This window comes from Sceloporus undulatus, chromosome 1 (assembly GCF_019175285.1).
Source record: "Sceloporus undulatus isolate JIND9_A2432 ecotype Alabama chromosome 1, SceUnd_v1.1, whole genome shotgun sequence".
Taxonomy (NCBI): Eukaryota; Metazoa; Chordata; class Lepidosauria; order Squamata; family Phrynosomatidae; genus Sceloporus; species Sceloporus undulatus.
The window spans coordinates 180,847,917-180,869,502 of NC_056522.1; the positions used below are offsets into that span (position 1 = coordinate 180,847,917).

Below are 21,586 nucleotides of genomic sequence, written 5' to 3' on the forward strand. Positions count from 1 at the left end.
TTCTTAGCAAGGATTCCTGGCAAGCTATTTTCTGTCAAAAAAGTTTTATTCAAAAGATTCATCAGAAGAGAAAAAAAGAAAAGAAAGCGGGGTGTGTGTGTGTGTGTGTGTGTTTCAGATTTAACTCTACATCTGTGCCATAATTCGTAAGTGTTGAGGTAGGCAAGGAACTGAACAAGACGAGCGGGTGGGCCACACTTTAGAGCTGCCATCTTCTGAGACTTCCTGGAGAGGAAATGTGGGGGAGTTATAAAATTCCCTGCCGAATCCTCCTGTGGAGCATTCTGCTACTTCCCAAGCTTTCCAATACTTGGCATCACTTAAATACTACAAGAAGTACAGTGCATAACTAGTTATGACCACAAAAAGAATCTGTAGCCAATGTGTTGTGAGCTGCAAGCATTATATGAAACTTGAGCATATCCCGTCACTCTGTGGACCTGCTGGTCAATAGGTGGCTTCTCAAATGAACCACATCCATAGTGACTCTATGCAGTGTGACGCAGGACACACACACACACTGTCCTATCCACATGCATGATGGCCAGATGCCACAACCACAAAATGTAGGATATTCAAAAAAAAATGTGGGGCATTACAAACTAAAAACTAAAAACACCAATATGAATACAATTCATTTCTTACGGTTTATTTACGGCTACATTATATATACAGTGGGCCCTTGGTATCCACCATGGATAAGAAAATCTATGGATGCTCGCATCCCATTAAATACAATGGCATTGTAAAATGGAGTCCGTTATATAAAATAACAAAAATAAGGATTGTTTTTGGGAATAGATATATATGGATATATTAGTATTTTCAAATGGTGGGTGATTGATCCATGGATAAAGAATCTGTGGATACAGAGGGCTGACTGTACTGTATTTTATTATGTACTCAACTTTATTTTTCTGATGAACTTATCTCCATTAAAATCATCCTTCCCAACTCTGGTTTTCTCTTTTGTTGTTGTTGTTGTTGTTGTTGTTGTGTGTGTGTGTGTGTGTTAAAAAATGATCTGCATTGGGGGTCAAACATGCTGAAAATGAAGGACATTTTGGAATTCCTTCCAATTGAAATGTGGGACATGTCTGGGAAAATGAGGATGCCTCGTCTTCCTGTTCACATGCCATGCATTCTCACTCACTCCAGCATTTTTCAGCTGGAGCCTGCCTTTGTTCCTTCTAGCCCTGCTTTAGGATGCCACTACATTGCCTCTTACCACTCCACCCTTTCTGGAGATGCCAAGAGTAAATGACAATATATGCTAGACAATATGGATCCACTACAAGGCCTGCTGAAGAGATCCTAAGCCAGAAACCCATCTGGATGGACCTGGCTTCTTTCCTCTTCAATTATGCCAACTCACAGCATTTTGAAGTAATCTGTTGTATAATTTGTTACAAAACTCCCAAATTAAGTGCTATAAAACCTATGTCTGTGTAGCCAATTCTGTTGCTCATGATTTTCATATTACATTTTTGTTCCTATGTGGAAATGGGGGAGGGTAGCTATCAAAAAAATAAAATAAAATAAAAAGATAAGAATTTGGTGGTGGTGAGGAAATCACTTAAAATGCCTCCATGTGCTTTGCTAAAATAAGGATAAAATGGCAAATATAAACATTACCTGTTACCGCGAAGCAGGATAACTATGCTATGCTATGTTGGATATTCACTCTTACTCCCCCTGCCAAGACGCACTTAATCCATTTCAAGTAATGGATGGAATCCTGTTGCCACACAACACTGACATGGTGGCAGCAGGAAGCAAAGATCCAAGAGTGCAGTAGCCATCAAGGAAGTCAGGCACTGGAGAAACAGGCTATCTGGAGTTAGCAGATTCTGTCTGCCTTTCCGTCTCGCCACTATGTGACATCAGTAGAACTGCCTCACAAGCAGAGTGAACCAATAGGATACTAACCACTGTCCCAGACCTGGATATTTCAAGGGCAAAATCTGAGACTATGGGATGTCCTCTGTTGATGCAATGATAATTAAACATCAGTAATTAAACATAATTAGGCCTAAATACCCTAAAGGCATCAGAGTCTGTCAGATCTTGGAAGCTAAGCAGCCTTAGTCCTGTTCAGTACCTGGATAGAAGCCCTCCAACAAATACCACGGAGGGTGTTTTTCAGAGGAAGGAACTGGAAAAACCACCTCTGAGGATTCCCTGCTGATAAGAAAACCCTGTGAAATTCATGGGTCACCATATAAGTCGAAGATGACCCGAGGGCAAATACACACAATTAAACATCAACCACAGTTGTTCAGGGTATGTCACTCATATTTCTTCTAAGAAAGGCTGCTGCCACACTGCAAAAATAAAGCAGTCTGCCACTACTTTAACCGCCGTGGTTCAATGCTATGGAATTCTGGGATTTGCAGTTTTGTGAGATACATTTAGCCTTTCTTGTCAGTGAGTGCTGGTGTTCCACCAAACTACAAATCCTAGAATTCCATAGCATTCAGACATGGAAGTTAAAGTGGTGCCAGATTGCTTTATTTTGGCAGTGTGGTTGCAATCTTAGTCAGAAAAATGAGAATGTGTGCACACACACTTTCCAAAGTGGTTCCTTCACTTGAGATTCCCACCTGGCTTGAGATCCAACATTTTCATATTAATGTTCTCTGTATTCATATGTGCTGCACTTGTCACATCTCCCCACACACACACACACACACACACACACACACATACACATACACTTACACACACTGTAGAAAGACAGAGCATTGTGACAACTACATTTATCACTCTTTCCCCAGGGCAGCAATTTATTTTGTTACCAAACATTTTGTTTTCTTCATCTTTTTATTTCTTAATCGTACATGAGCTACTTGCTTAATGGGAATTTTACTGCTGAATTCATTGGGACTCCAACATTTCATAAACAAAGTAAACAGACAGGCCCACAACAAGCTGTATTTATGTACCATGTTGTAAGCACACATGCTGTGCTTCGACAGCAGCTTTTTCAAGCTTGCTCGATCTCACGATAAGGAAACTTTCCAGAAACTAAAGAGATTTCCAGCCCCATGAAACTTTTTAAGTGGCCCCTGAATATATAATCTATATGTGAGTCAACTCCTTCCAAATGTGTGAAAAAAGAGTCCTATTTTTAAGCATGCATAAAGTGCTGTGATGACAGCTCAGATCCTGTGTTTATCTGATTGAATGGCATGTGTTGGCAGATAGTAAATTGAAATTAAACTATATTCCAGCATCTTGCCAGTCAGGAAATATTTTATCCAAGAAACCCAGATAAAATAAGTTGAATTTAGTGTCCATGGAAAGTGCTTCTTTTCTTCATGGCTTCAGTCCCAAGTCAAAAACTCCTAAAGGCAGAGGCAGGGAGAAGAGGGTTCACTTGGATGCTAACTTACAAAAGCCCTACAGGACCCCTGTGGCTGGCCTTTGTCATACGCTTCTTATTCTAGTGAGCAAATCTTCCCTCTCTTGAGTTTTTGAAATGCCAAGTTGATTAGACATTTCATGCTTTCCTCTTTAACAGAGGGGAGAGCAAGGAATATGGAGACACTAATCTGACCGGGCTCATCAACAAGCCAGCGAGTGTCCAGCTACAGTCTCTGGTTCTTCCTCCATAGCCAAGGAGAAGAGAAACCAGTCAACTGAGGAAGAAGCTTAAAGGGGCTAAAACATGAAGGCATTATGACTCATCCCCTGATTGACAGCCGTGTTTTTGGAGCTCAGCACTGACAGCATTTCTTCTCCTCCCTGTCCCACCCTCACCGCGCAGGCTTGATTAAATTTTGCTTGCTTCACGGCTATGAATAGGCAGATCAAAGAGGCCATAAGCAAAGAGCACAGCAGCAGAGGAAGAAAGAAAGTTCAATTGCATTAGCTTTTCACTTACAAGGCAGCTTCACAGCTCCAGGCTGCGGATCATATTGATCTTTTTCTTCTTTGGGGCCTTTGGTAATTCATGGGGTCCATTTAAGACTGTTTTTTGTAACCAGGCACCTCCCCACCCCACCCCGCCCTGCCACAAGCATTGATGGTTTTCAAGGCTCTGCCTAGCAGGATGGGGAGAATATATTTTGAGATGGACCATTTCCCGAGTGAGATCTTTAAATCCAGTAAAATTGAAACAGGCACAATGGCCCAAAAAGACTGGATTTTCGTGGTGTGCAGCTAGTATCCAAGGTTATTCCCTGAAGACAATGAGTGATGGGTAAATGAACAAGCAGATTTCTACCCCCTCGCACACACTATTTCATTAGGAAATGTCAATATTTTTCTTTCTTAGCTAAAGGAAGGTTTAAAAGAGAAATGAGAAATGTGGGGCCTTCCTGATGTTGTTGGACTACAAGCCCCATAATCCTTCACTGTTTATAGGAACTGACATCCAACAATGTCTGGAGGACCAAACATTCCGCATCCTTGATTGAGAGAATCCTAGGAGAAAAGCCCTTCATAGTATTGTCGAAGATTACAACACAAAGATCTGGAGAGACAGCTTTCCCCAGAGAACAAACATGCATATGGCAGCTTTGTATCATATACCTCTCAATTTCCCCATTTGAACACTAAGGGATGGGGTTTAACAATGCTTTTAGCCTTAAAATGCATAGGGCAATGCCTGATTTTTGTGTTTATACCAGGTATGCTACCTGTCAACCTGGTCATCAACCAGCGATGCAGTGATGTATTTTGACAGGCAGGAACTCATCATGACAGTCCCATAGCAATGCCCCCAAAGAAAGAATCCAAGTCCAGGCAGTTGGATTACTCCAGTTTGAGAAACTCCAGAAATTTTGATTTTCACCAGGAGCAGATCTTTTTAAAGCAAAGGAGTCATAATTGTCCTTTCACAAGATTCAAAGCCACTTCACATTACAACAGTAATAGCTCTACACCTCTCTCCCCAAGCCCGAAGCTACCACGAGGACTGCAGTGAAAGTGAGAGAGAGCGAAGACAGGAAGCAGGAATGGAGATGGCAGATGATGGCTTTGTTCCTGTAAATAAGAATACCATGAAGCTTCAACCCTGCAAGGCCTGTCTCCGTTACTGCCCATTTGGACAGATTTAAAAGGAAGCTAGAAAAAAATGTGGCGAACAGGGCTATCAACATCTACTAGTAAGCAGTATGATCATTATTCTATAGTTGAGTGATTCCTCCAGTACCAGAGTCAGTGTGGCTCTGCCTACCAATTGTTGGAGAGCCCAAGTGGGAGGGTTCCATTGCTTTCTTGTCCTGCTTAATAACTATGAGAAAAGAATGCTGCACTAGATAGGCCTTTGGTCTGATCCAGCAAGGCCTGTGTTCTCAACAACATATAAAGCATAATGGTCTGTTTAGCTCTCCTGCTGGCAGAGCCAGGATCCAATACCAAAAGTGACTCTAGATGAATGATAAGTGCATGGGGTGAAGCCTGTGGCTAGATCTTCCTTCCACTGTAACATATAAAGTAATTAGCTTCCAAACACCCATACAGAAATCTTGCTGCTTGCCAGAGGAGCTGACAGAGCAAATGGATGCATTCAACAGGAAGGCAAGGCAAGGCAGTAGTTAGCTCATCCCACCCTGATGCTTGGAGCACTGCTATCCAGCATGGTGGCAGGTCATTCAGCGTGAGCAGGTCATACTGTGAGAGGTAGCTAGCTTTTACAGGCATGCCCAGGTAAGAGAACAGAGAGGTTAGAGGGAGCAAGTTTGGTGGGTTTGTGGGATTGGGGCATGGTTGTGGAAGGGTCAAGTTCATGAGGGAAAGGGAGTGTTTGGGATATGGGTGGACTGCATCCCATTTCTACTCGGTCTTTTCTCATTCTTCTTCTTTTCTTTCCCTTGTCCCGAATTGGGGAGGATTGGCGAGACAGGCAGGAGGATGCAATAGAAGGGTGTCTTGGAGGGCTTGTTGGGGGGGGGGAGTGAGCGCTTAGGACACTGTAGGGAGAGTGGGGGACATCCAGCTCTTCCTTCCTTCCTTCCTTCCTTTTCTCTCATCAAAATTAGTAGTAGAAAGTCAGGGAAGCTCATGGAGGCAAGTGGGTGAGCAAGGAGACTGATTCCTATTCCATTCCTAGTGATACCCATGTGAGTTTGGCAGGACCCCAATACCTTGCAATGGGGTTCAAAGTCTACTAAGCTATTTCACAATGGGGAAGGGAGGAATAGCTCACTAATAATAATAATAATAATAATAAATATTTATTTATATCCCGCCTCTTCCGATTGAGGATCGAGGCGGGTAACAACAAAGAAAATACAATATTCAACAATAAAACATCAAGCCCCACAAAACCCCGACCCAACCCTCCCTCCCAACTATAAAATTAAACAGTAAAAAAAAAAATGTTTAAAAAGTACATAACAATACGTCAAAGTTAAAAACAAATCACAAATAATAAAAATAATAAAAGGGGGATTCAATTGGTTCTGGACATTATCAATCGGGGAAGGCAGTGCATTCATGCTGCAGAAATAATGCAGTGTTTTGTGAAACTGAAAGTTTCATGAGACATTTAGCCTTTTCTGTCAGAGAGCTCTGGTGTCAGAACAAACTACAATTTCCATAATACCACAACAATGAGCCATGGCAGTTAAAGTGGTGTCAAACTGGTAAGCTTATCGCATGGCACTTGGAGGCACGGGAACGGAATGGAACGAGGGAGAAACATGTGTTACCACATGGAAGAACACCACCAGGAGTCCCTAAGCCATTCCCTAGCTGTTCCATGGCAGCAATTTTGAAGGACAATTTTGAACCGTTTCTTCAAAATCGGCTGCCAGGAGTGACTGGGGAATGGCTTGGTGACTCCCAGCGGCATCGGCAGCATTCTCCTGTGTGGTAAGACACATTTGCTCGAGCTCTGGGGGGCTTTATATTTCCCAAATTTTCTTTTCATCCAAATTTCTGTTGGTTCCTGCCTTTATTCTGCTGAACACAACTATTTGTTACTTCCAGGCTCCTGACTCTGACAGTCCTCTCCAGATTGCCAACCATGGCTCCTGACAACTGCTGTTTACCAGAGCTTGGAAATAACTGGTCACAAAATAAGCAGCTTGTAATCAGTTCATTCCCAATAACTGGGTGAGGAATGATGTCACTACTTTTGCAGTTCAACAGTAACATTTGAATTTGCAGAAATGCGGCCTTGTAGGAAGTAGAAGTATCACATGATTCAAGCGATGGCTCATGCGCTGCCTCATGCTCTTGCAGGCAAAGGTTCTTTCTAAGCAAGTAATGTAACTATTTAATACCTTTTAGATGTGTGAAACAGTTGAAAAAATAAATAAATGAAATGCAGCCACAACAGCAACTCCCTGGGAGCTCTGAACCAACTACTTCAAAAACAACTTTCCACATTATACTCCCTTTAACACGTGGCTTCATTTCTTCCATCACCATACAGTATTGCACAAATTCCTTCCATTGAAATTTAAAATGTATGGCTCTTGTTCTTCTGTGCCAATAATCTCTCTCCTTGCTATGATTAAAAGAGATCTGATCACTGGATATTATGCCTTCTTATCAATAACATTACCTATTAACTAAGCATAATGCAGGGCTTTTCAGCTCTTGAAGCATTAAGACATATATTTTATGTACCATTTCTTCTCCCTCTCCCACAATAATAGACCTGTGAAGAAATCCTGTGTCAGAACCCTGCACATGTTGTTTATAGAACCCCTCCAATAGGTTCCAGAGAATGGGAGCTTTTAAAAAAATATAAACCTTATTAGTAATTGCACTCATCAATACATAATTGTTAAACCCAGAAAGTTGCTGTATCCTTCATATTTACCACATTTATAGTTGTTTGGGTTCAACGCTCACTGATGCAAAAGGGAGTCTGTTGATTGACTTTAATAGGCCCCAGGTCAGTTCTGATGTTTTCTAAATGTAGGCATCCCTTTATGTTTATAACATGTGACAAGCTAAATTATTAAGCATCTTAGAACTTCAAATATTTTAATGACACATTGCAACAAAATGTCCTATTCATTGGAGACTCTACCCCTCAATTATTGTCAATTACTGGACAGCAGACTGCACAACAAGAAAAGATGACTTTGTAATGGGAGGGATTTAATTAACAATGGACTTTCCCAGTGCTTTAGATTTGGAAATAAAAGAACATTTGACATTGACTATGATCTGAACCTTTTAACCTAGATCTCTTCCTTCAAAGCTGAGTGATTTAAAACCTAGCTCTAGCCACTGCAGTATTAATGAAGGGTGAATCTACAGTCTCTTCCAGTCTAACGGTCTGTGTTCATGGAGTCACTTCAGCCATGTGTCCATGGTACCATTACGTGAGAAACCATGGGTTAGGAAAGTCATCTAATCCAAACCCAGGTGCAAGGTATACTATTCTGACTGTTTATTATATATATATAATATAAAGATCCTCAAATATAAAAACATGTTATTAAATACTAAGGCCAGAATCTTCCATCCCATAGTATTTTCAAATTCTATGTACAGTTGTGAAAGCTGGACCATTGCATTAATCATACAAACAAAGTGATGCTAAAAATGAAATAAAAAATGCAAGCTATCCAAGCTGAGTTCAGTCTGAGAGGTACTAAAAGGAAGGGACACTAAAGTCATACTACAGATATATGCTGTCTAATGAAGTGCACCAAAAAAATTCAGAAGAATAACAGCATTTTATATATTTTTAAATACTAAAGTCAGAATCATCCAGGTCTTAATACTGCTAATTTCTGTGAGAGGCTGTGAAAGCTGGACAGTGAAGAAAGCTTACAGAAAGAAAATCAACTTATTTAAACTGTGGTTCTGGAGGAGATTTGTACAGCCAGCATGGGCTGCTGAAAAGACAAATGAATGGGTCTGAGAGAAATGAGGCCTGTATTTTTAGAAGTTAGGATATTAAACTGTATTGTGAACATATCACAAGACAACATGACTCAGTGGAGAAGATCAGAATGCTTGGTAAAGTGAAGGCAGTAGGAAAAGAATAAGAATATACCACAGATTGTTTGTTTCAGTCAAGGAAGTCATTGTCCTGAGTCTGCAAGACTTCAGCAGGGCAGCTGATTACTGGGACTCTTGGAGGTCTGTTATACATAGGGCTGCCATAAATCAAAGCTGATATGATGGAAAATAACAACTAAAACAACTGAATAACAACAGCAGCATAATAAACACCGTCATTACCACCATCATGCACACTATTGTATTCAAAAGTATACTGAGAAGTGGGGCCAAATTCAGTAGGGAACATCCTTCTGACCTCACTAAAGTATCAAAAGATAAAACACAAGATGACATTCAAAAGTGTGTGATATTCTTTACCGAGCCCCATTTAATTCTACGGTCATTTCAAAGGTGTTTTTTTTTTACAGCTCCAGTAATTTATAATGTTCTGATACTGCATCACAATAAATCATGTTATCAATGGCTGCTGATAGTTTTTCGCAATACCCCATCACCCAGGATGATTTCTGTATTCCTAGTTTTCTGCACAAGAAGGGGCAGAGTGGTACATCTTTAGACCACTTTGTTTGGTATATAGATCTATGTTTACTTAGTGGAGTTTGTATCTGCCTTGTAGAACATCAAGAATGGCGACAGAATCAGTCAGAACCCTATCTTCTACTTTGGCAAATAGCATGGCTCCTGGCCAAAGTGGCTGATAGTTTCTGGGAACTGAGATTTTAAAAATTAACTTTTTAAAATTATGAGGAAGTCTCTCCATTGACAGAATTATGAGAAGGTCTCTTGAAATTGGAGTGGTTCCCACATCTATATCTTTAGACTGAAGAACTGAGGGTTCTTGCTGTTCCTGAGTTAATCTGTATGTGCTTGGAGGTGCCTTTTGTCACCATCTGGTTGCCTGGGCTCCCAACTCAAGATAATGGCATATTCCAAACAGGCGGATTTAGTATCACCTCTCCACTTAACCACTCTTAGTACTGGATGTTCAGGACTTTTATATGAGAGAATGAAGAGGCTGTTTAATGATATTTTAGATATTATAGTCAAATGGACATAGTTAAAAATAGATACGCTCAACTTAATGAGGATTATAGACTTTTTATCATCAAGGCACGTAACGTAACATTAATTTTACATCACATGTAAGACATAAAACTTCTTGCAGCATATTAGCATCTTATATAAGGCTACCAAATAGCCTGTATAGACTTGCATTTTCTCGAATACTTCATATCATGTGCCTTATCTCGAGCAAATAGCTCTGTAGCTCATTCATAGAGAACCTTAAACACCAATGGATAAAACACACAGGCATTGCAATAACTGCAGCATCAGTTACGTGTATAATAATGATATACTGTTTGAGAGTAAATGTTCTCTTTTCCTCTCTTACCAGCATTTCATGGACATCTAACAGCCAAGAAAAGCATTGTTAGCATAGGTTTGTTGGAGACTGTACAACAGCCTGACTTTTGTGTTTTGGGAGCTGGCTTTTATATATCTCCAGTCTCTGCCTGTCAAATAAGAGATGGATTTCACTAGTTTTTAGCAGAACAAAAGATCTTTCCCTCCAATAGAACAGTGAGATTTATATGAGACCATGAGGACCAGTCACCTGGAATTGTCACTAGCCACCGTCATGCTGATTGGCAGTCAACATATTCCATCAGCCATCAGATATTAGTAACCCTTTTGTGCCAATACAGTACATATTTTGGTTTCGTTATACACTGGACCTATGTTTACACTGTCTCTTTCAGGCCATTTCAACCTTATCTCTTTGTTTTAAGTTAGACTGACCGTGCCTAAAAGCTGCACTCTTGCTATCTGATAAACAAAAGTCCTACTTTTTACTTTACATTGATTTCCATAATATTACGCAATGGGCTTTAGGACCTTGAATTTGGAAAATTATAGATGCCAAATTAGCATTCAGCTTGTAATATTCTACACTGATAGTAATGGGAGTACTTTATTTTCAGCACCTTTTGGTGTTGCAGGCATAGCATTCTAAGTGCAAATGGATCTGCATAATGCGAGTACAGATAGGATTCTGCATCTTTCCCACCACCCCACAGCTTCATCTTTTTCATCCCAGTGATGTAAAGTTGGACTGGAAGTAAGCTTACTCCTGTGCAAGAGTACTGCTGCACTGCATTCATCCCCCCCCAACAAAAATGAACAAATGGCAAATGAGATGCGTGTGTATGTAGGTATGTTGGATAGGGGCTTGTGAAAAATTGTACTGGAAATTGTTTGATAGTGTTCTGTTGGTGCAAATGGAGACTTGGGCTAAAACTATCTCATCAAGTATGATAGGGAAATTGAAATGAGAACATCCAACTAGCTAAAGATTTATGTTTACATATCAATTACACTGCAACAGTTTGTAAGCCTGCACTACTCTAATGGTGTACTTTTATGGATAAGTCTTCCCAGTAGATCCAGATATGAGAAAAGTATTTGTGGGAAACAAATATTTAATCAAGATAAATGTGCTATTTTAGCAATGAAAAAAAATGGGGAAGGAATGATTATGTGGAAGAAAATGAGATGCAAAATGATGAACACTTTAGCCAGGCACCTGAGACTTTCACTCCACTAGTGAAAACTATATTTTAAAATTCTGATATTATACTTTACCCTAGAGTGAAATATAATTAAATCATTGAGGCAAAAAAAGAGAAGCAACAAGCAGCCAATCTTTATGATGACCTAAAAGATTAATGTAGGCCACAAAAATCTAAATGAAGTCCTTCAGCTTCATAACAATCCATAGCTGTAACGCAATATTGAATGGCAGGGCACTCAGAAATGAAGCAAGACAAATGTGATAGATCATGAGAACAACTCCCACTGGCTGATCAGTAATCCTGAGGGCAGGATGCTATTATCTGGATCAAATGAAATATCTGAAAGTAGATTAACACCATCCTGGGTACTGCACAGTGTCAATAAACACAAATGTTCAAAAACAAAAGAACCTATACAAAATCTCTTCTCTTGGAGCATTTTCTAAGTGGTTTAAAAAACAGAACTGTGCAAACAAGGGTACATTTTAGGTGTGCACTCATGATAATCCTGGGAAGTAATTGAAATGTATGTTTCTTTATGTGGGCACATCTTATAAGCCTTATTTGTTAAACTAAACTGCTTCTGATCCAGGATATAAGGGATACAGTACGAGCGGCAAAAATGAAGCAAATTGATGTACTGTTCAGACATCCCAATCAGAACTTTGACAAGATGTGAGCCACAATGAACCAAATGAGAAGCAAGAGGGAAGAAAGAGTAAAAATTAAGCGCACACAGGAAGAACACCAAATAATAACAAAACCTTGTCTCCCTCCCACATACTCCTATTTTAATTTTTAGCTGTGAGCAATCGATAGTATATTTTGGGGATTCTCATTTCAGCCTTGTGTGTTTATCAGGCACAAGGATAGCTAAGCCAGTTGATTTTGTGGAAGACAACATGATTGCAACATATAGCTAAGGAAATTAAAAGCATTCAGCACATGTTGTGGTATTGCTCCTGCCAGGTCAATAGTAGAAGCTACTCAGCAGCCCAGGGGACCACATCAACCTTTCCCGTATCTAATAAAACATCTCAATACATTCCTTTTGATGGTCACTAAAACTCATCAGCAAAAGGGCAGCAGGGGAGTAGCTTAAAATGCATTCACTGCTACCAAGAGATCCATCAGTTTCCAGAATTCATTTTTATGCCATACAAACATGATGACATCAGCTCCATTAATCTTTTCAGCTTGATATCCAGTCTCTTGAAGATGCATGTCGACCTCCATTTTTCACTGTTACCAGTCATAGGGCAGCTGACACTGCCAAGATAATCCTGTATTCAGCGATACTGGGAGAATGAATGGATTTTGATGAATGTAATTTGCTATCTCAATGACAAATGGCAAATGTGAAGAGAGGGTATGCATGCAAATATTGCTGTGTTAAATAAGGGCTTGTGAAGGATAGTACTCGGGAACTATCTGATAGGCAGTTTTACAACAAGCTCATTTTTCAGAGGAGATCAGTCATCCAGTTCCATTAAGTTATCATTATACCCTCATTGTGAATCTCCATTGAGTCAGATGGCACCAGGGTACACAATTAAGGAACTTTTCTCCTTCAATGAGCTAACTTTGGGCTCTTTTACCCAGCCTTATGACACCAATTAATCAGCACAACAAAGATTAAATATGTTGCAGTACATTCAGGAATTGACGTAGCTGTGATATTAACACATTTAGACTGGGATTCTATAGCAAAGAGATGCTTGTATGAAGAGAACAAATGGATTTAGGCTAGCACCGGCCTTCTGAAAATTCTGAACCTTTCAATATTGAAGTAAGGCAGGGCTAGGGGATATTTAGTTCTCCAGATATTTGGGGTGAAAATTCCTATCAGTTCTTTCCAGCTTGGCCAATGGAAGCTGTAATCCAAAACCATCTGTAGAACCAATGGTTCCCCACCCTTGGTATAAATCAAGGACAATTGGCTGTTGCTAGATTAGGTAAATGGGCCCAAACAGACAGGCCAAAATAAAGCTGCTTTGGGTCACTTTGGAGGTATGCTGTCTAAATACTGCATGCATCCTAAGAGGCCGGAAGCCATGCCATAGCCATGCTCCAGACCTAAGGACTGGAACACAGCTTTGGCGCAGCTTCTGGCCTCTTAAGATGTGTGAGTCATTTAAACAGCATACCTCCAAAGTGACCCAAAGCAGCTTCATTTTGTCCTGTCTTTTTCGGCTCAACCGTAACTATTCCATCTGGTTCTTATAACTTAACATTCTGACCCTAAGTTTATATGCCATCATTTTAATAGCAGCATAATGGCATGTTCTGTGACACTGCCTTGGTGTAGCTGTTGATATGTTACATTTTAAGCATTTCTGGGCTGGCTTTGGCCAACAACTTCTAAGAGTGGCATACAAAGTCCTTTAAACATTTCTAGACACCTTCCTTTATTCTTTGTTTCAAATGATAAAGTGACAAACCATCTCTGTACAGCAGAAACAATGTAGACTGGGAGAACCACTGGCTGAAATGCCTTTTTGCATCCTTACTGTTGCACTCAACATCACCAGTGCAATTGAGGATCATGTCAGCCCTCCATATCCATGGATTCTTTATCCACAAATTCGACCATCCATGGCTTGAAATATTTTTAAAATATTTAAATTCCAAAAAACAAACCTTAAATTTTGCCATTTTATAAAATGGGTACCATTTTACTACACCACTGTATTTAATGGGGCCTGAGCATCTTTGCATTTTAGTTATCTATGAGGGGGTCATGGAACTAACCCTCGGCAGATACCAAGGGCCCACTGTATGCACTCTACAGACAGTGGTGCTCAGATCCATATTAGCATGCTTGCAATTGGGTCTAGAGCACCCAAATGTGCAATTGTAAAAATGTGCATGGACCTTAGAACTAGTATTGTTTCATCTTTTTTTTTAACTTTTTTTAAATCTTAAAGCTGAGATTTTAGAAGGACTGAATAAAAAAATATTTTTGTACCCTTTTCACATAAAAGAGCAACAACAAAACAAAACAACAGTTCTATCATATCAACTGCCAAGACTCTCAGCACTTGATATGTTTGCTAGGATCAAAATCAAAGCACAGCAGAGGGCATAAAGACATGTTTATGATGTAACTCCTTAGAAGATGTGATGTGTGGGTGCTACACAATTTTGAAAGTATAATATATATTACATTTTCAGTCAATTCTGCCCTCAAATATCTATTTTAATCTTTGACATGAAGAAACACAGACGTAATCTGAAGCCTCGTGGCAATTATCCAGAAAGTTCCTTTTGTTCCCCCCTCCCCGAAAAGTCAATCTTATACTGCACTCTCAACATTGCTACAAATTTCCATTAAAATATGGAACTGGTTCAACATTTCATTCAAGTGATGCTGAGGCTCTAATGCAAAGGAACAAGAAGTATAAGAACTGAAGTGTATTAAACAGAAGCCAAAAAGAAATATCAGCCTGGGATAATAACACAATAGACTTTGCGTGAGATTTCCGTACTTGACACTAACTAAAGAATTAATTAAAAAATAGAGTGCTAATAAATTTCAGAGTCATTCTTAACTTGAAGAAAATGATGTTAACTTACAGTGTGAACCTGCAGTTAGTCACAATGCCTAGAAGTAAGACACTCTGAACACAATGAGCTATATTTCTAAGTCGATTTGTATAGGACTCCTTATTATGATTTCTTTTTAGCATGGCCTAACAATGCAACATAATTTTAATGATCCCATTTCCAGAACAAAAGAAAAATGTCTCATATATTCCTGTCAGAGCATCTATTAAAATTAAATATTTATGCCATTAATTCTATAAACTACAAGACTCAGGAGAACATACATAATGACCAAGTATACAAAAAGCATTGCACTATGTTCTTCTTATCACATTATATACGTACATGGTTAGTGAACAGAATGACACAGATGCCTTTAGAAGAAACTAACTTGCCAATTATTTTTTCAGAAGGTAAACTATCAAGTGGTCTTCTCTATGGATCCCTCCTGCTCTACCATGATAGCTCAATAGTTCTTGATTTGACTTCTGGATTTTTGGATTTGTAGTAGTTCTGGATTTTGAATATTTTGAATATTTGAATATTCTGAATAGTTCTGGCTTTGAGGATACCACATTTTAAGTGCAACAGTGGAATCCTAAAGAGAGAGCCAAGGGGCTGGAACTGAACTCTTTGAAGTTCTTATCTCCAACAAAGGTAAAACTGTCTTTAAAAAAAATAGCACTGCATTTGGTGTCCTAAACAGCATATAAAATGTTTTCCAAATGCTTCTTGAGAAATTTCATTTTCTCTGCCAAAGCAGGGGGCAGGCAGCCTCATGCAAGACAGCACAACCTGGATCACAAAGGAGGTTTCTTTTTATGTTGGAAATGGATTACATTTTATTTCCTGGACTTTACATCTTTTTGTCTCAGATTTCAGAGCCCACATGGTGAAAAGGGGGGGGGGGATGGCCTCTGTCTATATGCATATCCCTTCGTACCATCTCAACTGAGAACAATAACAACATTTTAACAAAATGTAGGCCTGTGACTCCAGTATCATCATTTCACACGTGTGCGCGCGCGCGCACACACACACACACACACACACACACACACACACACACCGTTTGACTGTTAACATCTTTGCCTGGTGAAGAATCAGTGGAACTTCACAAGCTTACATCTTATATTTTGTGCATTTTGGTTGTCCCACTATAGGTATTGCTGTTTTGTAGATTTTGGATGGTGCTGTACTTTGCTGTATGGACAACATGACTACTACTGGATATTTTAAATAGTTTGTGTTATTCTTCACCCCACAAAGCAGGGGTGTAGGAAGCCATGCTACTTGAGATGTTCTTATAGCTGAGTACCTATCATCCCTAACTACTGGCTGTGCTGGATGGGCTGATGGTAGTTTCAGTCCAGCATCTAGAGGACTACAATTTCCCACTCCTACTATGTAGGTTCTAACAGATTAGACACTTCTTGAGACTATGCCTTGGCGTTCTTTGACAAGAAGATGACCTGTTGGGTCAAATATCAGAGTTTCTTCTACTGGGAGGATTCTCACCAAGAGCATGTCAAACTCAGGGAGTTGATTTAGATGGCTGAGGTTGCTAATCTTGGCCACTGCCTTTGAACAGTAATAGTAAATGTATACTGCCTCACAAAATAAAATAAAATAAAAAAATCAGCGAAGGACCAGCTGGAAAGGAAGGGGCAGGGCATTTTCCAGCTTGGGAGCAAAAGCAATAGTAAGCTTACAGGAAAGAATCAAGATTTTGAAATTGCTGAAAGAAATTAAGATCAGATGGCAGAGTTAGCTTTCCACCAGTCTTTTAAATACATCATTGACAAAATGAAGTCGTGGGCCAAGATAATAGAGGTAGCCCTATCCTGTGCAGTGTATTGTAACTGTTATAACCAGGGCCTAATGGATTGGAGACTTAGCTCTAGGACCTGTTTGCAATTTCAAGGTTCATTCTTTCAATATCTGAAGAGAATGGAAGATGATGCAATTGAAAATATGCTGTATGCTTTTTCATATTTGGCTTTGCTGGTATGTTGTTTAAATAAACAAAATACCAGCAAAGACAAATATAAAAAAAAATACAGAATATGAGAATATAGAGAGAGAGATGGGGGGGGGGGGACTGGAAAAGGAAGATTATGGTACACAAAATGAATACATTATGCATTAAGCACTGCACCTTTATAAGAATTGATAATCTTTGTTGCCATTTAATGAAAGTTACCATTTTCTCCATATTAGAAGAATTTATTTTTATTTTCAAGGATTTCAAGAATTAAAGTTTCCCTCCTCTCCCAGAGACCCAGACTTGCAACTGAAGAACAGCACATGGAATAAATTTGAAACTAACATGGGATGAATCCCAACAGTTCAGAACATCTGTCCTGGAAACACAACATCTGTCCTGTTTAAGCAAATGGTTCATCTTTGTACAGATTAATAGATAAAAAGGAAGCACTTCGAAGCAGTCCTACTGACTCTGCCCTGACATTTACAGAGGCAAGGCCCTGTGATCACTCCATTTTTATACAGACAAAAATGAGGCTTTGCATATGGAGAGGTCAGGGCAATACTCAGTGGACACAATGCTGACCCCATTTCCGCTCCTTAATCTTTACATATATTAAACAGCTATCTATATACTGCTTCGATTTCATTGTGCTCCTTAAGGACATGTCTTAGTCTCCCTTCTGTTGTTCACCTTCTTCCATTTCCCAACTTTCTGCTTTAGCACTGATTTTCAATTTCTGGTTCTTTGTTCTCATCTTACCTGTGGTTTTTACACTTGACCCTCAACAACCTTTCCCTGCCCTGATACAACCCAACTCTCCTGAAGAAAAGGAAGAACTGTCAGAGAAAACCTTCTCTGCTTAACATTCAACTATCAAGGCCTACCAGCATTGTTCTTATCTCTGGGACAACTCTGGTCTGTAACTGACACTGAGAAGGTGGGGAACATGGCCCACCAAGCAAAACTGTCCAATAATTCAGCAAGGAGTACAAAACTACATTGCCAGTGATGGAATGATTGTTTATCAAGACATTTCCATTATGTTAACATTATCCCAGCTTCCTCCTTCTAGTGTATATTTCACTGCTAGCCTCTCTAGACCTCCATGTAGCATTTGATGAGGAACATCTGGAGAGTGCTGATACAAGAAGTTATTAATTACACTTTTTCTGCCTCGGTAATTGAAAATCATTAGGAAAAAAATAAGGTATTTGATACCAAGGTTATGAGAACAGGATATACAAGACATTAAAACTGCACAACAGTCACCAAAATGTTGTGTTGTTAGGTATGTTATTATTCTGTGAAAAATATTTTAAGGGTGCTCACTTATTTCAATAATGGTATCATCCAAGCCCACATAGATGGGCTCTTGTAAATATTTCCGTATTCTTATTTAAGACTAATGTCTGTGTATTAAGAACATTTACTTACATGTCCAATAAAAACTAATCTATCTTGGCTTAAAAAGTCCATTTCCCATAGGCAAAAGTGATACTTAGCCACCTTTATGAATCCTCGTAATTTAAACATAAATCTGTCTTGAGATCCTGAAGACAGGCGAAGCTGCTGAAAATGGTTTTTAACATCAACAGTCATGTTGTAGCTGCTGTTTGTCTTTCAAAACAAAAGGTGCATCTACACTATAGGAATACTGCTTTGACCCCACTTTAAATATGATAGCTCCATCCTATGGGAACCCAGGATTTGTAGTTGTACAAGATCTTTTGCTTTCTCTGCCAAAGAGTGCTGGTGCCTTTCAAAACTATAATTCCCAAGATTCTGTAGGATAGAGACAAGATGGTTAGTGGTGTCAAACTGCATTATTTCTAATGCAGATGCACCAAAAGAAGTCATAATGACTTACATGCTCTACACAAGATATAGACTTGTCAGGAATTATGATTTTTAATGTAGACAGCATGGGAAAATACTGAAGTGATTTAAAGCAGTTCTGAACTGACTGAATGATATTTGCATCAAATTGGCTTTGTCCTGTAGCGACCTTATAAATGAGATGCCTCAAAGTGTCCTGATCAACATCCCCAGTTATGTCTTTCAAAAACTCAGGACTGTCACTTTCTTTACTGAATTGATGCATCTGTCATGTGGCTTTCCTTTTTTCCTCCTGCTGCTTTCATCAAGCTTTGTTGATTCCCCACAGTAAGTCATATCTCACAATAAGCCCAAAGTGCAATAGCCTCAGTTTAGTCATTTTGGTTTCTAAGGAGAATGCAGGCTTGATTTGCTCTTGGATTTGTTTTTCTTTTTAGCAATTCATGATACCTTCTAGCATCACATCTCAAATGAGTTGATTCTCTTCCTGTCAGCTTTCTTCACTGTCTGGCTTTCGCATCCATTCATAACAATTGGAAATAATCTAATACTGTATCATGTATGATTCTGTCTTTAGTATTTAATGATAGCTCTTTACACACGAGGATCTTATTTACTTCCTTCATTTATAGCTCTTTACACTCACCAATCTTATTTAATTCCTTCACAGGTAACTTTACAAATCCTACACTTTGTTTGCAGTATGTTTTGGACCTATGTCTCCACTTTGCTTGATTGCTTCCTCTATTTCTTTGTATTGACAATTAAAATAGCTCTCTTTATCCCTACATATAAGTTAATGTTTAATGTTACAGATTGAAGGAAGAATCAGGATTGAAGGAAGAATCTGAAATGGAAAGTGGGGTGTATAGGAGGAGTACAACACACACCAAAGCTCATTCATGTAACACTGAACCACTGTTTGAACCAGTGTTTAATGTTGCACACCAATGACACAATTATAGCCATTAGTATTGCATCTGGCATCCCTGAAATACTACATATGTCCTGAAGTGATTTTTCTTCTAATAAAAGTTGGGCTTGTTTATTTACTGTTTCTTCTGCCTTGTCAAATCTAACTTCCTAGCTTCCTCTGCGTAGCTGACAGACATTTCCAGCAGACGGAAAGTATCTCTATTTTCTGTGTGAGGTTTTGTTTTGTTTTTTACAACACATCCTGCTATTATATAAATGTCAAGTTTATGCCACTTATTTCTTTCTGATGAAGGATGGGGAAGAGAGAAACCTCTCCTAAAATTGAAGCTTAAAATTAATTTTAATGGATGGTGGTAAAATGATAGATTTCCAAAAGCAGCCAACATGTACTCCAGCATTTTATTCAATATTAATTTATAAACCTGCACAGCTGTGCAACATTCAACTTCCAGATCCCAATTTCCCTTTTCACTTGGTATATTACATACTACTGTCACTTCCTTTTTTTAATGCTTGCATTTCTAGTTTCTACCACAGGTCACAGCTGAAAAACAGCATGAGAAAATAGGCATTGATTTACATTTATTAGAGAGATAGAAAAACAGATACTCCTATTTGCATTTCCGCTGTTTGGTGCTGACATGTCATCCACCCACCCATCCATCCATCCATCCATCCATCCATTAATTATCAAGGTAGACAGTATTCCAAAATACCAATCTGTTGATTCAGTAGAAATTTATAGCATTAGTGGGAGAGGGGATTGCTGCATACAAATTTTCCACAACTTATTATTGACAAAATGTCTCCGCTAAATGTGCAAAATGAGAACTTCATCTCAATCATTAATCAGTGACAACTTGCTTAGTCCCTTGAAAAGTCAGTCTGCTAAGCATGACAATTTTTATTCATGGGTGATTGCTATGAAATTCATGAAGTGGCCACATCATATATGACAGATTCATACTGCGCTTTCTGATGCCTGATACAGATAGACTTTTCCCTGCACAAAAGAAATAACATCCCAGGCCTCTTATTCAGCGCTACATGTCTGATTATGGAAGTCCTCTATGGTTAAGAGAGCTTTCCATAGGTAATGGGCAGGCTTACTTGTTTTGCCATAATAAATTGTCCTAGGTGTGTTCTCAGATGTTAAAATTAAAAGTAGCATCAGTGATCTACTACCTGGTGCACACTACAACTTCCAAAGGAGGAAATTGCACCCATTTCCCTGAAAATTCCCAGAAGGACCACTTTTATAGATGCAGGTTGAATTTCTTGCATTATGCAAGAGACACCTGCCATACATACATGTACTCCTCTATTATGACTCCATTTAGAGCAGTCGTTCCCAACTTTCCTAATGCCGTGACCTCTTAATACAGTTCCTCATGTTGTGGTGACCCAAACCCATGAAATTATTTTCATTGCTACTTCATAACTGTAATTAAATAGGTGTTTTTCAGTGGTCTTAGGCTACCCCCATGAAAGGGTCTTTCGACACCCAAAGGGGTCCCGACCCACAGGTTGGGAACCACTGATTTAGAGCTTGCTGTCATTCTCAATCATATCCTAATATTTGTGAATAACTATGGCCCAGATTTAAAGGACTATGTTCCTATGGAATTATAAAATACATTTCTTCTGCTGAGGTGAAAACAATTTAATGTGGTTGGAGTCAATCAAATGATGTAAGTTCATGGAAAGGTGGGGGGATGACATAGTGGAAGTATTTCAAGGTCCAGCTACTATCAAAATCTGAATT

General features: G+C 39.2%; 2 protein-coding genes across 2 annotated transcripts in view; one reads left to right on the forward strand and one right to left on the reverse strand.

Moving 5' to 3' along the window:
• MACROD2 (mono-ADP ribosylhydrolase 2) overlaps window positions 1-21,586 on the reverse strand; it is a 1,190,526-nt gene that overhangs the window by 196,220 nt on the left and 972,720 nt on the right. The gene's annotated exons all lie outside the window — the stretch shown is intronic.
• The window catches only part of LOC121919668 (suppressor of hairless protein homolog), a 107,842-nt gene continuing 92,965 nt past the window's right edge, over window positions 6,710-21,586 (forward strand). Inside the window, 2 exon segments of the mRNA XM_042446499.1 lie at window positions 6,710-6,822; window positions 6,940-7,065. Coding sequence (XP_042302433.1) covers window positions 6,710-6,822; window positions 6,940-7,065 — 239 coding nt within the window.